This window comes from Petaurus breviceps, unplaced genomic scaffold, assembly GCF_028583685.1.
Source record: "Petaurus breviceps papuanus isolate PSGF00001 unplaced genomic scaffold, PetGlider_PUasm1.0 90503, whole genome shotgun sequence".
NCBI classification, from domain to species: domain Eukaryota; kingdom Metazoa; phylum Chordata; class Mammalia; order Diprotodontia; family Petauridae; genus Petaurus; species Petaurus breviceps.
The window spans coordinates 1,344,915-1,364,287 of NW_027187265.1; the positions used below are offsets into that span (position 1 = coordinate 1,344,915).

General features: G+C 37.2%; 1 protein-coding gene across 4 annotated transcripts in view; it reads left to right on the top strand.

Annotated features, from left to right (window-relative positions):
- LOC138141827 (tyrosine-protein phosphatase non-receptor type substrate 1-like) overlaps nt 1-19,373 on the top strand; it is a 73,179-nt gene that overhangs the window by 3,074 nt on the left and 50,732 nt on the right. For 3 of the 4 annotated variants that reach the window (XM_069062701.1, XM_069062703.1, XM_069062700.1), the window contains exons 2-3: nt 8,163-8,486; nt 18,527-18,631. In XM_069062701.1, the coding sequence (XP_068918802.1) occupies nt 8,163-8,486; nt 18,527-18,631 (429 nt within the window). The remainder of the gene's footprint in view (nt 1-8,162; nt 8,487-18,526; nt 18,632-19,373) is intronic. The other variant, XM_069062704.1, reaches the window with a different exon arrangement.

Genomic DNA, 19,373 nt, shown 5'->3' on the forward strand with positions numbered 1-19,373 from the left:
ATTTTTGTGCCTCTTTTTCCATTTGGTCAATTCTGCTTCTTAAGGCATTTTTTTCTTTATTGTTTTTTTGTACTTCTCTTACCATTTGGCCTAATCTGGTTTGTAAGGTCTTATTTTCTTCAGTATGCTTTTGGATATTCCTTTATCAAGCTGTTGACTCATTTTTCATGATTTTCTTGCATCACTCTTATTTCTCTTCCCAATTTTTTCTTTACCTCTCTTACTTGATTTCAAAATCCTTTTACAGCTCTTCCATGGACTGAAACTAATTCATATTTTTCTTGTAGGCTTTAGATGTAGGAGCTTTGATTTTATCTTCTTCTGAGTGTGTGTTTTGATCTTCTTTGTCACCATAGTAAATTTCTATGGTCAGAATTTTTTTTTCCTGTTCTTTGCTCATTCTCCTAGCCTATTTCTTGACTTTTAACTCTTTGTTAAAGTAGAGCTCTGCTTCCAGGGTGGTGTAGCAGCAAGCACCCCAGTGTCCCCAGGGTGCCTGCTCACACAGGTTCTTGGATCTGCTTTGTTAAAGGAAAGCAACTCAAAATGGGTTAACAAGCTTACTTTAATCAGTCAGACATATATCGTTTACCTTGTTCAGGAGAAAAGGTCAGCACCCTGAATCTCAAAGTATACAGGAATAATTATCAAGACAGAAACATCAAGTAGACAGATTTCCAAACTGCCCAACCATTACATCCATACCCAGTCAACATCTGGGTTTCCACATTCTGGGTTTTTCAAAGCCGGGGAACCCTCAACAACGGCTTCCCAGAATTCAGATCAAATCACAGAATACTTCTCAAAGTGAGTCCCCAAAACAAAGCTACATGTCAGGGCTTATATAGCCTTCTCCTGGCTCAGAGAATGTAACAACCTTATTGACCCACTGGCCAATCAAAAAGTATCTTCTGAAAAACAAGCCTCCCTCCCCAGGCTTCTGGTGCATTTTAGCCTAGGGGCAGGGAAGATCTTCCAAATTTGCATTCCCATTACAGGTGGAGAGTGCATTGTCCCAAGCTTCAGGGGGCAACCGTTTTCAGTTCTTCCAAGGTGATATGATCTAAGGAGAGGTATGTTTACTGCTCTCCTGACCTGAGCTCTACTCTGTGAGCCACTACAAGCATTTTTTCCTTCTCTGAAACTGTGAGGAGGGTCTCTGCTCCGCTTCAGCCACAAGCTCTGGTGTGCTTGCACTCTTCCTTGTCCTGGGACTGCCCCAGGACTCCCCTGTGGTCCAGATCGGACTATGGGCAATGCAATGAAGTCCTGCCTCAGAGCTAGCAAAGAGACCCCTGTAATCTCCTTCTGACCAGTTGTTTGACCCCCTTACTGTCTGTGGACTGAGAACTCAGGAAGCAGTTGCTCCCATTACTGATTTAGTGGCTCCCAAGGTCTAGTCCTGGATTGCTGGGGCTGGTTCAGCACTGGCAAAGCTTTCATTGGACTGTGCTCCACTCTCACCCAGGTGCAACAGACCTTTCCCATTGACCTTCTAAGTTATCTTTGGTTGGAAAATTATTTCACTTTATCTTTTTGTGGGTTCTGCTGCTCCAGAAATTTTGTGGCATTATTTAATGGTGTTTGGAGAGGTTTTGAGGAGAGCTTAGGCTAGTCATTACTTTTTCTCTGCCATCTTCTGTCTAGTTATTTTAAATGGAATTTCTCTATTTCTTGTTGATGGGCTTTGTTGGTAATATACAGAAATGCTGGTGATTTATGTGGATTTATTTAATATACTTGCTAAAGTTGTTACTTATTTCAAGTAGTTTTTAGTTGACTTTCTAGGATTGTCTAACTATACCATCATTATCATCTACAAAGAATGATAGTTTTGTTTCCTTGTTGCCTCTTCTAATTCCTTCAATTTCTTTTTCTTCTTATATTACCAATGTACCATTTCTGGTACAGTATTGTGTAATAATGGTGATAATGGGCATCCTTATCTCACCCCTGATCTTATTAGGAAAGGTTCTAGCTTATCCACATTGAATATAATGTTTGCTAGTGGTTTTAGATAGATACTACTTATCATTTTAAGTAAAATATCATTTATTTATATGATCTCTAGGTTTTTTTTTAATTAGGAAAGGTCACTGTATTTTGTCCAAGGCTTTTTCTGCATCTATTGAGATAATCATATGATTTCTGTTAGTTTTGTTATTGATACAGTGAATTATGCTGATAGTTTTCCTAATATTGAATCACCCCTGTATTTCTGGGATAAATCCCACCTGGTTATAGTGTATTATCCTCATGATGAATTTCTGTAATCTCTTTGCTAATATTTTATTTAAAATTTTGCATCAATATTCATTAGGGAAATTGGTCTGTAGTTTTCTTTCTCTGTTTTTGCTCTTCCTGGTTTAGCTATCAGCACCATATTTGTGTCATAAAAGGAATTTGGTAGAACTCCTTCTTTGTCTATTTTTTTCCAAATAGTTTATATAGTATTGTAATTAATTGTTCATTAAATGTTTGTTAGAAATCACTTGTGAACCCATCTGGTCATGGGGATTTTTTCTTAGTTCATTGATGGCTTGTTTGATTTCTTTTTCTAAGATAAGACTTTGTTAAAGTATTCTATTTCCTCTTCTGTTAATCTGGACAATTTATATTTTTGTAAATATTCATTCATTTCATTTAGATTATTAAATTTATGGATATGTAATTAAACAAAATAGCTTCTCATAATTGCTTTAATTTCATCTTCATTAGTTGTGAGAGTTCTAAGTCTTTCAAAGTTGTTTTCCATAACAATGTTCTGGTATGTAAATTGTTTTCCTGGTTCTGATCACTCATATCAATTTGTACAAGTCTTCTCAGGTTTCTCTAAATCTAGCCCTTTGATCATTTCTGATATGAAATAATAGTCCATTGCATTCACATACCATGATTTATTCAGCTATTCTTCCTCTGATAGGCACTCACTTTGTTTCTAGTTTTTTGCTACAGCAAAAATTACTGCTATGAATTCTTTTTTTATTATACATATGTATCTTTTTCCTCTGTTTTTGATCTCTTTTGCGGTATGTACCTAGCAGTCCTGTCTCTGGGCTAAAAGGAATGTACAGCTTAGTGACTTTTTTGGAATAGTTCCACAACTACTTCACAACTCCACTAACAGTGCATTAGTGTGCATGTCCCTCCATGGCCCTAAAAATGGTCATTGCTAACCTGATGAATGTGAATTAGAATCTCAGTCATGAGGAGCGGCCAGGTGGCTCAGCGAGTAAGAGCACTGGCTCCAGTGTTGGGATGACCTGGGGATCAAATCCGGGCTCAGATAATTAGCACCACACCCAGAAATAACTGGCCTTGTAACCTTGAGCAAGTTACTTAACCCCGATTGCTTTAAAAAAAAAAGAATCTCAGTCATGTTTTAATTTGTATTTATTTATTATTAGTGATTTGTAATTTTGCATGTGGTTGTTGATAGCTTAGATTTCTTCCCTAGAGAACTGCCTGTTCTATCTTCTGATCATTTATCTAATGGTGAATGATTATTGTCCTTATATATTTGTGTTACTTCCCGATACATCTTAAATATCAAACAGTCCTATTACCACTCTCACAATTCTCCCTAAATTAATTTACTTATTCAGTTATATTTATGCAGGAAAAAAAAATAACTAAAGTCATTTGGGAGAACATAAAGTCAAGAAATACCAATTTTTTAAAATATGAAGGAAAATGGCCTAGCAGTACCATATTTCAAATTATACTACAAAGTGACAATCATCAAAATAATTTGGTACTAAGAAATTGAGTGGTGGATCAGTGGAATAGATTAGATATACAATAAAAAGTAGTAAATGACCACAGTAATTTAGTATTTGATAAACCCAAAGATCCAAGCTTTGGGGGCAAAAACTCACTATTTGGGGAAAAAAAACTGCTGGAAAAAATGGAAAAGTTTGGCAGAAATTAGGTATTGACCATCAAGTTAAAATCAAAATGAGTACATGATTTAGGCTTAAAGGGTGATACCATAAGCATATTAGAGGACCATGGAAAAATCTATGGGGGGCAACTAGGTGGTACAGTGAATAGATCATCAGCCCTGGAGTCAGGAGGACCTGAGTTTAAATCTGGCCTCAGACACTTAACACAAAAAACTATCCATGTGACCTTGAGCAAGTCACTTACCCCCAATTGCCCTCCCCTCCCCCCCCCAAAAAAGCAAAAAAAAAAAAAATCTATAGATAAGGAAGAGTTTATGACCAAAAAAAGAGATAGAGATGATCATAAGACATACAATGGATAGTTTTTATTACATAAAATTGAAATGTTTTTGCACAAAGTAAACCAATACAGTCAAAATTAGAAGGAAAGCAGGAAACTGCGGAGAAATTTTTCACAGAAAGGTGTTTTTTTTTTTCCTGATAAAGAGCTCATTTCTCAAATATATAGGGAAATGAACCAAATTTATAAAAATAAAGACCATTCCCCAATTGATAAATGGTCAAAGGATATGAATAGACAGTTTTCAGAAAAAGAAATCAAAGCTATCTATAGTCATATGAAAAAATGTTCTAAATCACCATTGATTAGAGAAATTAAACTCTGTGGTACCACCTCACATATATTAGATTGGCTAATATTTCAGAAAAGGAAAATGACAAATGTTGGAGGGGGTGTGGGAAAATTGGGGTACTAATGCGCTGCTTTTGGAATTCTGAACTGATCCAAACATTCTGGAGAATAATTTGAAACTATGCCCAAAGGGCTATAAAACTGTGTGTATATGAAATATGCCTTTTGATACAATAGCACTGCTAGGTCTACATCTGAAAGAGATAAAAAGCAAAAAGGAAAAGAAATTATAAGTACAAAAAAGTTATAGCAACTCTTTTTATGGTGGTAAAGAAATAGAAATTGAGGTGATGCTCATCAGCTGGAGGATGGTTGAACAAATTGTGGCATATTATTGTGATGGAGTTCTATTGTGCTATAAGAAATGATGAGCCGGCAGACTTCAGAAAAATACAGAAAGATTGATGCTGAGTGAAGTGAGCAGAACCAGGAGAACATTGTACACAGTTAACAGCCACATTGTACAATGACTGACTTTGATAGACTTCGCTTTTCTCAGAAATGTGAGGATCTAAGACAACTCCAAAAGACTCATGATGGAAAATGCCATCTACATCCAGAGAAAGAACTATGGAATCTGAATGCAGATTGAAGCATACTATTTGCTCTCTTTTGTTTTGTTTTTTCTTTCTCATGGTTTCTCCCATTCATTCTAATTCTTTTTTTTTTTTTAAGCAATCAGGGTTAAGTAACTTGCTCAAGGTTACACGGCCAGGTGTTTCTGGGTGGGTGCTAAGTGTCTGAGCCCAGGATTTGATCTCCAGGTCATCCCGACACTGGAGCCGGTGCTCTTACTTGCTGTGCTACCTGGGCGCCCCCTAATTCTTCTTTACAACATGACTAAAGTGGAAATATGTTTAATAACAATGTATATGTAGAGCCTTTATCAGATTGCATGCCATCTTGGGGAGGAGTAAGGGGAGGGGGGTGGAGAAAATTTAAAACTCAAAAGCTTATGGATGTGAATGTTGAAATCTAAAATTAAATTAATTTAAAGAAAAAAGTAAAGCACAGATCTAAACAATAAAAAAAAAGAATGAGAAAATGAGGGAATGCTGATAAGTTGGGGAATAGCTAAACAAATTGTGGCATATGCTTGTGATGGAATTCTATTGTGTTATAAAAAATGACAAGGAGGGTCATTTTAGAAAAACCTGGGAAGATTTACATGCAACTGATGCAAAAACTGATGGAGTAAACAGAACCAGAAGAACACTGTATACAGTAACAGCAACATTGTAACAATGATCAACTGTGAAAGACTTAGCTACTCTGACCAAAACAAAGATCCAACACAATTCCAAAAGATTCATGATGAAAAATGCTATCCACCTCCAGAGAGAGAATTGATGAACTCTGGGTACAGATTGAAATATATTTTCTTTCTTTTTCTCTTGATTTTTTTTTTGGCAACATGGGTGATATGGAAATATGTTTTGCATGATTCCACATGTATAATGAGTATCATATAACTTGCCCTCTCAGTGGGTGGAAGAGAGGAAGGAGGAAGGGAAAGAATTTGAAACTCAAAATTTTTAAAAATTTGTGTTAAAAATTAAAAAAAGAAATACTTGCTTACTTCCTTTTTTTTCCACTTTATTATGATTTCAGTAATTGTTATAAGATAGTCTAGAGAATTTACCTGTGAGCCCCACCAACCAAGAGGCTAGGTCAGCCTCTTATCCAGCACTCAGGAGAGTGTCTGACACATAATATGCACTGAATGAATACTGATTGATTGGTTAATCCTCCTCGCTACATGATCATGGATAAGTCACTTCCCTTCTCTATGCCTCAGTTTTCTCATCTGTAAAGTGAGGATAATAATAAACTCCCTGCCTCATACAACTGATGAGAGAAATGTCCTTTGTAAACTTTAAAGTAGCATAGGAATATGAGCTAATTCCTTCTCCTTATAGGCAACTTGGAGTAGTGAATAGAGTCTGCTGGGATTGGAGTCAGAAGCATTTGGATTTGAATTCTGCCTCTGATACTTAGTGCTGCAAACCAATGCTAACTACTTTATCTTCATGTGTTTCAGGCAATTCCTTAGAATTTATCAGACTACTAAGTAATAGTCTACTAAGCTGTAGGCTGATTGCTAGAGGGAGTTTACATACTAGGAGTTCCTTATCCTGACACAGATTCTTCCTGTATTTTTGTTAGGACCCTTAAGTTATGAAATTCCTCTACGACGCTTTGTGCTATTAATGGAAGAAGTACTGATTTGTAGGTTGAGAGGTCTAGTAGGGGTCTAGTCCAGGAGTTAACTCTCTGTGTGACCTTGAGCAAGTCATTTTCCCAAGGGGCCTCAGTTCCCTCCTCTATAAAGTAAAGGAGTCAAATCTATATCGTGTCTTCCAGTTTTAATATTATGTTCTAGAGGAACTTACAGGCCTGATATTCCACTTCCTAAGGTCTCTTCCAGGTTGATGTTCCATATTCTAAGACCCCACCCAGATCTGATATTCTGTTCTAAGACTCCTCCCAACTCTGACATTCTGGGTTCTATGGACTTTTCCAGGCCTGACATTCTGTATTTTAAGGACCCTTCAAATCTCTGACATTCTGTTGCTCAAGTATTTTACCATTGTGGAGGATTAGTAAGTATCCTTTGTTTACTTAGCAGTGACTTGAGTTTCTAGACCATCAGAAGGCATCTTAAAAACCATCTGGTCCAACTATAGAAAGAGACAGAAAAAAGAAGCCAAGGGCTAGGCTGCCAGAGGTCATCTTAGTTTAGAGTCTAAAAAAAATCATCTCTGTGGAAATCATTTTCCTCCTGCAGCTGCTCTATCTACAGACACAAATCAGGGCAAGTTTTTCAACTTTTCCTTGTTCGTCATAGCAGGGGAGCTTATACCCACCTCAGAAACAGATCCAAACCCAGGCCTCAAAGAATCACCAAATCTCTCTCTCCTTAAGGGTTTTAATATTAACACTGACAAAGTCTCTGAGACAGAACTGAGAAGTCAGATGGCCCTACCATAGAAGCATAGAATCTTGGGTTCATCTTAGGCTCTAAGAATTAGAGTGTTATATATAACTAGAAAGCACAGTAGAGCAGAGAATGCCACAGCCGGAAGGGACTTTAGGACATGGGACACAGAAGGTCAGAGCTAGACAGGAACTTCAAATGGCCTAATCCAAATGAATCCATTCTATAGATGACAAACAAAAATCCAGAGGCGGTACTTCCCCAAAACATAAGATTTAGAGCTGGGAGGGACAGTAGAGGCCATCTGGTCCAATACCTTCATTTTTGAAAATTAGGAACGTGGCCTAGAGGCCTAAATAGGTATGATGACTTGCAGCAGGTGATCCTGATAGTAAATGGCAGAGTTGAGATTCAAACCCAAGTCCTCTCATTTTAAAATCCAGCCTTCTTTCCACTGTACCATACTGCTGCCCTGGTCAGTGGTAGTAGACCCAGACTCTAACCCTAGTCTGAAAGCTCTTGTCAATACACTAGAGCCACCTCTAAAATGGAATGGAAAATGTCACCCCATTTCTTCCCTGCCCTCTGCTCCCCAAGCTAATCTCCCTTGGGTTATTTTCTTTCTCAGATACTCAAGACACGTCCCTAGTGCAGCCCTCAGGCTTCGTGACAGCGACCATTGGAGGTTCAGTAATACTGGAATGCAGATCAAAAACTAACCTTCCCCCTGGGCCAGTGAGGTGGTATAAGGGGACTCGGCCTAATAGACAGCTCATCTTCAGTGACACAGGGTCGTACCCCCGGGTACAAAAGGTGAATAACACAAACCTTGTCTTGGACATCTGCATAAACAACATCACTATCCAGGATGAAGGAGTCTACTACTGTATCAAGTTCCAGAAAAACCCTGAAAAGGAACTCAGCTCTGGAGGTGGCACCCTCCTCATTGTAGGTAAGTACGAACCAAAGAAAGGCAAAGGACAATGAGCACCAGATTTGGAGTAAGAGAGCCAATATCCTAAGCCTAGCTCTGCTCTTTCCTGCCTGTATGACCTTGGGAAAGAGCGAGGGGGCAGGGAACAAATGTCTAAAAAGGGCCTACTATGTACCCGACAACGTGCTAAGTGCTTTATAAATATTCTCATTTGATTCTCACAATAACCCTGGGATATAAGTACTATTAGCACCTTCATTTTAGAGATGAGGAAACTGAGGCCCAGAGTCACACAACTAGTAAATTTCGAGTTAGATTTGGATTTAGGTCCTCTTGACTGCAGGCCCAGCACTTTATCCAATGCACCACTTAGCTGGTGTAGTGGATAAAGACTGTTACAAAATGTGTCAAGAAGACCTGGATTCAAATTCTGCCTCTGACACTTAACTGTGCGACCCTGGGCAAGTCACTCTACCTTCATATGCTTCAAGTAATTCTCTCAGACTTATCAGACTAGTAGATCTTAGTCTGCTAAGTTAAAGGCAGTTGGGGGAGGGAGTTCACAGACCATGAATTCCCTAGCCTGATGCAGGTTCTTCCTGTATTCTTGTTAGAACCTTTCCAGTACTGAAGTTCTGTGACTCTAAGACATTTAATCCTTTCAGGGCCTCAGTTTGCTGATCTGTAAAATGAAATGGCACACTATATTGCCTCTAAGACCCCTTATAACTCTAAATCTTATGGTCTCCTATGATCTATGAGTTTCCCTGCTCCACAGGCTCCAGATTACCTTCCTGGAATTCTTCCTCCTGCTCCTACTGAGTCATCTAGTCAGCAAGCATTTATGAAGCACTTACTGTATGCAAGGCATGTAGTATGCCCTGGGAATACTTTGAAAAGCAAAAACATCAGTTCCTCTCCTCAAGGAGTGCACATTCTGATGGGGGGAGATAGCATACAAATAATTATGTACATACAAGATCTATCTATATAATATATAATATATATATATATATATATGTGTGTGTGTGCGTGTGTACAAATGTGAATTAGACCCAGAAAGAAAGCATGAGCAGTGAGAAGACAGGGAAAGGTCTCCTGACTTGAGCCTTCAAGGAAACCATGTGTGCTTCTGCTAGGAAGCACTATGCTTTTTGTACCATTCATTCTGGGGGATAGTTGGCTTCCCACCCTCTCTGGCAAGAAGCTCTTTTAGATATTTCCTATTGTCCCTTAACCTCTTGGTTCTCACTTCTGGGCCCTGGGGAAAGGTCAATGGATCACAGAAGTTAATAGTAGCAAGACACCTTAAAGATAATCTGGTCAAACCCCAATCCAATAGATAAAAGCCCTCTGCACCAGTGCCTAACAAATGGTCATTAGCTCTTTACTCTTTTTTTATAGTTGTTATTTTTTTTTTGCATTATTTCCCTTCTCCCTCTCAAAAAGCCACCCTTTATAATAAAGAAGAAAAAGAATCAAAATGAAGCAACATAGCAATGTCCCATGCCCATAAACTCCAGCCTCTGCAAAGAAAGGGGTGTCTTCTCATATGTCTTCTTTGAGACCAATCTTTGTCACTATGATTTCAACACATTCAGTTTTGAGGTTTTTGTTGCTGTTGTTCTTTCTATTTATATTATTGTGGTTATTACATAATTAAATCATTTTCCTAGTTTTTCTTTCTTCATAACTTCATGTAGATGTTCCTGTGTTTCTCTGGGTCCATCATAGTCATCATTTCTTACAGGACAGTCATAATCCATTATATTTGTATACCATAATTCATGTTCCAGAATTCTTCTCTAGTCTGTAAATGACCTTTATGTTTTCAACTACTTCATCTTGCCTCCTTGGCAATAGAACTCGGAATTCTAGAAATTACAATGACTAGTCTCCCAGAAAATAGGTGGTAGAGATAGGATTCAAAGTTGGGTTCCTCCTGGAAAGATTTACATGAACTAATGCAAAGTGAAGTGTACAGAGCAGGAGAACATTGTATACAGTAACAGCAATACTGTATGATGATCAATTGTGAATGACTTAGCTATTCTCAACAAATATCCAAGACAGTTCCAAAGAACTCATGATGAAAAATACCTCCAGAGAAAGAACTTATGGAATCTTAATGCAAATTGAAGTATCCTACTTTTCACTTGTTTTTCATGTTTCTTTTTTTCCTTTTGGCCTGTTTTTTTTTCTGTTGCAAACTAACTAATACACAAATGTATTTTACATAATTGCACATATATAATGTTATTATTAAAAGTGGATGCAAACTCAGTTTCCTGGCCCCATTGAGCCATGGACTTGAAAAAGAAAGAGCAAAGTTCAAATTCTTCCTCTAACCTTTATTAGCAGTGTAACTTTTATTAGCAAGTTACTATTCTGAGCCTTAGTTTCCTCATCTATAAAGTAAATGGGACTTCAGCTTCCAAGATGGCAGAGTGAGGAAGGAACCCTCTGAAGCCTTCCTGAATTTCCTTCCAAACAACTTGAAAACTGCCTCAGAGTTGATTTAGGAGTGAGGAAGCAGCTTAACCCCCTGGTAGGAAAGGTCTGTCTCACTGGGGTGGGAGAAAAGTAAGGTCCTATAGTAGCAGCAGCAGCTTGTCTTACAGTAGAGAGCCTGTTGCATGGCTCCAAGCCTGGGGCAATCTACCAGCAAGGCCTTGCCCCCATTGCTGACCAGTAGTGAAGCCCCAACTCTGGGGCCAGGCAACAGAAACACACTGTTTCCATAGCAACTCAGCAGCAAGGCCCTACTCCTGGGGCAGGACAGCAGCAAAACCCTCCACCAGGGGAGGCCAGCAGGGAGGCTCCCCCTACAGTGCCAGCTAGCAACTAGGTCCTGAGACCCAGTGAAAGCCAGTAGCAAGATCCTAAGTCTCAGAACAAGAAGCCTGGGAAAGTGTAGGAACAGAGCTCAAATCTCACACAAAAACACCAAATCACAAAATAGGTAAAAAAAAAAATGAGCAAAACAACAACAACAAAGAATTTGACTATAGAAAGTGTGGTGACAGGAAAGATTGAGGCACAAACTTAGAAGAGGAGAACAGTGTCAAAATGACTACATGTGAAGCTTCAAAGAAAAATGCAATTTGGTCTCAGACCCAAAAAAGATTCCTGGAAGAGCTTAAAAAGGACTTTAAAAAGCAAATTAGAGAAGAAAAAGGAAAATCAGGAAAAGAAATGAGTAATTCAAGAGAATCATGAAAAAAATCAACAGCATGGAAAAAGATATATAAAAAAATTCACTGAAGAAAATAACTCCTTAAAAAAATAGAATTGGGGGAGGCCAGGTAGCACAGCAAGTAAGAGCACTGGCCCCAGTGTCGGGATGACATGGGGATCGAATCTGGGCTCAGACACTTAGCACCCACCCAGAAACACCTGGTCGTGTAACCTTAAGCAAGTTACTTAACCCAAATTGCTTTTAAAAAAATTAAATTGGCCAAATGGAAAAGGAGGTACAAAAGCTCACTGAAAAAAAAATTCCTTAAAAATTAGAATTGGACAAGTGGAAGTTAATGACTCCATGAGACATCAAGATATGATAAAACAAAATCAAAAGAATATAAAAAGTAAAAGAGAAGTAAAATTTCTCATTGGAAAAACAATTGACCTGGAAAAGATATCCAGGAGAGATAATTTAAGAATTATAAAAATACCTGAAAGCCATGATTAAAAAAAAAAAAAAGCCTGGACAACATCTTCCAAGAAATTATCAAGGAAAATTGCCCTGAATGAGAGGGTAAAATAGAAATTAAAAGAATTCACCAATCACCACGTGAAAGAGATCCCATAATGAAAACTCCTAGGAACATCATAGCCAATTTCTAGAGCTCTTAGGTCAAGGAGAAAGTATTTCAAGCAGCCAAAAAGAAAAAATTCAAATATCATGGAGCTACAGTCAGGATTACACAGGATTTGGCAACTTTCACATTAAAAAATGGAGGGCTTGACCTGTAATATTACAGAAGGCAAAGGAGTTAGGATTATAATCAAGAATCACATACCCAGCAAAACTGAGTATAATCCTTCAGGAGGAAAATGGATAGTTAATAAAATAGAGGATTTTCAAGCATTCCTAATTAAAAGACCAGAGCTGAATAAAAAAAAAAATGATCTTCAAATACAAGGCTCAAGGGAAACATAAAAAAGTAAAAAAGAAGCACAAAAGAGAAAACATGAGAGATTCAATAAGGTTAAACTGTTTGGATTCTTATATAGTAAGGTAATATCTATAACTCTTAAGAACTTTATTACTATAAAGGCAATTGGAAGGAGTAAACATAGAAAGAGGGTGTGGATAGAGAGAGGGTGGTGACTTTGATGGGATGATACCAAAAAAACAAAATAGATGAAAAAGGACATTGCACTGGAAAAAGGAGAGGGGATATAGAATTGGGTAAATTATCTCATAAAAAAGTGGAATGAAAGAGCTATTACAATATAAGGGAAATGGGGGGATGGTCAAAGCTTGAACCTTACTCTTATCAGAATTGACTCAAAAAGGCAATAACATACACACTCAGTTGGATATAGAAATATATCTTAACCCTAAGTAAGTAAAAATGGATGGAAATAAGAGAAGGGGTGGGGAAAACTGATAGAAAGAAGGGTAGACTAGGGGAGACTGATCAGAAGTAAACACATGTGAAGAGTGAGAGGGTGAAGGTAAGCAAAAGAAGGATAAACAAGGGGAAAATAAAATGGAAGCAGATAGCAGAATAAATTAAAACCAAGAATCATACAATATGTTGTTTACAAGAAACACATTTGAAGCACAGAAACACACACAGAGTAAAGATAAGGGGCTGCAGCAGTATCTATTTTGCTACTGCAGAAGCAAAAAAAGCAGGGGTAACAATCATCTCAAAGAAAAGGCAAAAATAGATATAAATTAAAAGAGATAAGGGAGGAAACTATCTTTCTGAAAGGTACCACAGACAATGAAGTTATATCAATACTAAACAAATATGTAACATGGTATAGCATCTAAATTATTGAAGGAGAAGCTGAATGAGTTACAGGAGGAAATAGACAATAAAACTATTCTAGTGGGGGACCTCAACTTTCCCCTCTCAGAACTAGATAAATCTAACAAACAACAAAAACCAGAAACAAGTTAGAGAAGTGAATAGAATTCTGGAAAAGTTAAATATGATAGCTCTCTAGAGGAAACTGAATGAGAATAGAAACAAATATACCTTTTTCTCAATAGTACATGACTGACCTACACAAAAATTAGCTTTACTAGGTCATAAAAACCTCACAAACAAATGCAGAAAGGCAGAAATAGTAAATACATCCTTTTCAGATCTTAATGCAATAAAAAAATACATTCAATAATGGCAATGGAAAGAGAAGTTAAGAAATTAATTAGAAACTAAATAATCTGATCCTAAAAAATAAGTGAGTCCAAGAACAAATTCTGGAAACAATCCATAGTCTCATTAAAGAAATGACAACAATGAGACAACATACCAAAATTTATGGAGTACAGCCAAAGTGATATTTAACGGAAAATTTATATCTCTAATTGCTTACATCAATAAAATAGAGAAACAGCAGATCAATGAATTGGACATACACCTAAAAAAAAAAACAACTAGAAAAAGAACAAATTAAAAATCCCCAATTAAACACCAAATTGGAAATCCTGAAAATCAAAGGAGAGATTAATAAAATTGAAAGTAAGTAAACCATTGAACTAAAAAATAAAACTAGAAACTGGTTTCATGGGGAAAAAAAACCAACAAACAATAAAATAGATAAACCATGGGCTAATTTGATTTTTAAAAAGGAAAGAAGAAAACCAAATTGGGGCGGCTAGGTGGCGCAGTGAGTAAAGTGCCGGCCCGGAGTCAGGAGAACCCAAGTTCGGTTCCAACCGCAGACACTTAACACCCACACAAAAAATCTAGCTGTGTAACCTTGGGCAAATTACTTAACCCCAACTGCCCTCCAAAAAAAAGCAAAAAAAAAAATTATCAGTATCAAAAATGAAAGGGGTGAATTCACCACTAATGAAGAAGAAATTAAAACCACTAGGACCTATTTTGCCCAATCAAATTCCAAAAAAATTGACAATCTAAATGAAATGGATGAATATTTACAAAAATGTTAACTGCACAGATTAACAAAGGAAGAAATAGAATACTTAAATACCCAATCTTAGAAAAGGAAACCAAACAAGTCATCAATGAATTTCTTAAGAAAAAATCCCCAGAACCAGATGAGCAAATTCTACCAAACATTTAAAGAGCAATTAATCTCTATATTGTATAAACTATTTGGAAAAATAGGCAAAGGAGTTCTACCAAATTCCTTTTATGAGACAATTATAGTGCTGATAGCTAAATCAGGAAGAGCAAAAACAGAAAGAAAATTATAGACCAATTTCCCTAATGAATATTGATGCAAAGATTTTGAATAAAATACAAGGCAAGAAGATTACAGCAATATATAATAAGGATCATTCACTATGACCAGGTGGCATTTAAACCAGGAATGCAGGGCTAGTTTGATATTAGGAAAACTATCAGCATAATTGACTATCAATAACAAAACCAACAGAAATCATATGATTATTTCAACAGATGCAGAAAAAACCTTTGACAAAATACAACACCCATTCCTACTAAAAAGCGCTAGAGAGCATAACAACAAATGGAGCTTACCTTAAAATAAGTAATATTTATCTAAAACCATCAACATGTATTATCTTAATGGGGATAAGCTAGAAGCCTTCTTAGTACAATTAGGGGAGAAGCAAGGATGCCCATATAATTCAATATGTATTAGAAATGTTAGCTATAGCAATAAGAGAAAAAGAAATCGAAGGAATTAGAACAGACAATGAGGAAACAAACACTATAACTGTTTTCAGATTATATGATGGTCTACTTAGAGAATCAATTCAAAAACTAGTGGAAATAATGAACAACTTTAGCAAAGTTGCAGGATACAAAATAAACCCACATATATCATTAGCGTTTCTACATATTAACAAAGTCTAGTAACAAGAGATAAAAAGAGAAAAATTCAATTTAAAGTTTACTGTAGACAATATGAAATATTTGGGAGTCAGCCTGCCACAACAAACCCAGGAACTATATGAACACAATTACAGAATACTTCTCAAAGTCAAATTAACCAATTGGAAAAATATCAATTGCTCATTGGTAGGCCAAGTCAATATAATAAAAATGACAATTCTAGTTAATTAAATTATTTATTCATTGCCATACCAATCAAACTACCAAATTTTTTATACACTTAGAAAAAATAACTATTCATCTGGAAGAACAAAATGTCAAGGATATCAACAGAATCAATGAAAAAAAAAAGTGAGGGAAGATGGTCTAGCCATACCAGATTTCAGTCTATATTATAAAGTAGTAATTATCAAAACAATCTGGTACTGACTAAGAAGTAGATTAGTTCTGGTGGATCAGTGGAATAGATTAGGTATATAATACATTATAGTAAATAACCATAGTAATCTAGTATATGATAAACCCAAAGATCCAGACTTTTGGAACAAAAATTATTTGACAAAAACTTCTGGGAAAACTAAAAACGGTATGGCAGAAATTAGGTATAGATCAGCATCTCATACCATATTCCAAGATAAGGTCAAAATGATTACATGATTTACACATAAAGCGTGCTACTAAAAGCAAATTAGTAGAGCATGAAATAGTTTCTCTGCCAGTTCTATGGATAAAGGAAGAATTTAGAACCAAACGAGATATAGAGAGTATTGCAAAATGTAAAAGAGATCATTTTGATTATAGAAAATTAAAAGGTTTTGCACAAACAAAATGCAACCAAAATTAAAAGGAAAACAGAATACTGAGGGAGTGTGGATTTGCAACAAGTATCTCTAATAGAGGCCTCATTTCTCAATACATAGAGAACTGAGTCAAATTTATAAGAATACAAGTCATTCCCCAATTGATAAATGGTCAAAGGATATGAGTAGGCAGTTTTCAAAGAAATTAAACCTATCCATGGTCATATGAAAAAATGTTCTAAATCACTATTGGTTAGAGAAATATAAATTAAAACAACTCTCAGGTACCATCTTATACCTATCAGATTGGCTAATATGACAAAAAAGGAAATTGTAAATGTTGGAGGGGATGTGGAGAAAACTGGGACATTAATGCATTGTTGATGGAGTTGAGAACTGATCTAACCATTCTGGAGAGCAATTTGGAACTATGTCCAAAGGGCTATAAAACTGTGCATACCTTTGATCTAGCTAGTTTTGTATCCCAAAGAGATTTTTTAAAAGGGAGGGGGCGGATGGTTATTTGTACAAAAACATTTATAACAGCTCTATTTTCTAATGGCTAAGAATTGGAAATTGAGGAGGTGGCTCCCCAATTGGGTAACTGCTAAACAAACTGTGGTATATGATTGTGATGGAATATTATTGTGCTAGAAGAAATGAAGAGCAAGATGCATTCAGAAAAACCTGGGGAGATTTACGTGAACTGATGCAAAATGAACTGAGAAGAACAAGGAGAACATTATACACAGAAACAGCAATACTGTACAATGAAGAATTGTGAATGACTTAGCTCTTCTCAGCAATACAATGACCCAAGATAATCTCAAAGGAGTCCTGATGAAACATGGCATTTAGCTCCAGAGTAAGAACTAATATTGTCTGAATACAGACTGAAGCATACTCTTTTTTGGTCTTTTTTTGAGTCTTCGTGAGCAAAACGAGTAACATGCTAATGTTTTACATGATTGCACATGGATAACCTATATCAGATGGCTTACTGTCTTGGGGTGGGAGGGAGGAAAAGAAGGATAAAATCTGGAACTCAAAACTTTTTTTTTAATTGTTTAGCATTGTTTTAACATGTAATTGGGGAAAAAATAAAATGTTACTTTTTTTTTAATGAGGGGTTTAAGACTTAATGGCCTCTGAGGTCCTTTTCAGCTCCAAATCTATGAGCCTATGAATAGCTCTGATTATTCAGAAGTTATTCCTTATGTTTACATTAACCCAAATCTATCCCAAACATTTCTCTACTGGTCTTAATTCTCCCTTCTTTTATCAAATAGAACAAATTTGTTCCTCCTGTGCCATGACAGCCCTTCAGATGGCTAAAAATAATGATATTGTTTCTTCCCCCGCTTCAGTCTCCTTTTCTTAAAGCTAAACACCTTCTCTCTTTTTTTTTTTTCACCAAATCTCCATATAGCATGGTCTTGAGGTCTTACAGCAGCCTGTGATTCGCCTTCTCTGGACATGTTCTCTCTCTGGACATCTCCTTCCTGAAATGTGGTGCCCACAGTTAAAGACAGGACCTGACCTCAGCTCTGTTCTGGGTAGGACTGTTACCTCCCTAGGCCTAGACACCAGACTATTTAAACAGCCTGGCTTAATGATTGTTTTCCATTCATGACTTTTCATCTCTGACCTCTGAATCTTTGTACAGGGTATTCCCTCCTCACCTTCACTCCAGGGAATCTGTAGCTTCCTTCAAAGCACAGTTCAAAGGCCACCTCCTCTAGGAATCCTGTTCTGAACTTTCTAGCTGCTACTGTCCTCTCCCTGAAATGACTTTAAATATATTTTGCTCTTAATGGTCTATGTAAATGTTGCTGCCTCCTCTAATAGAATTTAGGCTTCCTGAAGGTAGGGACTGTTTTGGTTTTAATCTTTGAATTCTGAGGTAAGTGTCTGTCATAGGGAAGGCATTTATGAAATAAATTAATGAATGTACTCATGCAGCCTAAAATGGAATTGGGTTTGGGTTTCCAAAAGTACCCATAGTACATATAGTTTATCTCATTTCTTCATTTCTCACCAGGCTGCATCAGGACTTACCACCCCAAACACAAATACACACACACGTACACATGCACACACACATACACACGCATATGCACACATGCACACACGGACTATCTTTTGTTTTTGCTTCTACTTGTACCCACAATGCTTACCATAGGGTCAAGCATCCAGTATCCACTTAATAAAGCCTTGGTGACTGACCATTTCCTGCCTCCCCTTGCATCAGGTGAACACCACAGTTTATCGGGTGGCCTCGTAGCTGCCATGGTCGGATCTGTGTGCTTCATCCTCATCCTCTTCTTCCTCTGCTGCTACTTCAAGAGACAGAAAGGTGACAACTGATTTTCTAAGGTTTCTGAAGGTTGGATGTTGGGAATGAAATGCTGTGAGTTGAGGTAGAAATGAGGGAGAGAGCACAGCACTGTTGACAATAGAGTGTCTTCTCTCACCTGAGCATATCCACTGGCTTTTGGGGGGGTGTAGGGACCAAATCTATGGCTCTGTCCATGTAGGGAGCTCTGAGGGAGGGCTTTCTCCTGCCAAGGTGGAGCAGCACCTTCTCTATAATTTATAACCCTGGGACACAATTTACCTGCCCAGGCTCCCAGGGCCAGGATGTGCAGGATGCCCACCTGGGCTCCTAATACCAAGGACAGCTCTCCATCCACTATGCCTCCTGGACACCTCTCATCTCATTATAATGCAGTGGAAGATGCCAAATTTGGAGTCAAAAGATATGGCCATGTTTGGAGGGGGAGAGAAAAATTTGGAACTGAAAAATCTTGTAAAAATGAATGTTAAAAATTGTCTTTACATATAATTGGGGGGAAAATACTATTTAAAAAGAAAAAGACATAAGTTCAGAGCCCAGCTCTGCCACTTATGGACTGTGTGACCCTGAACAAATCTCTTGACCCCTCCATGGCTCCACACCCTCATCTGTAAAATGAGCGTGTCAAGCTAAACAACCTGAAAGGTTTCTTCCACTTCTAAAGCTATGATCTCATTTGAGGCTAACTCACAACAGCCCTGTGAGAGGAGAATTTGGCAAGGATTATTATCCCCATTTTACA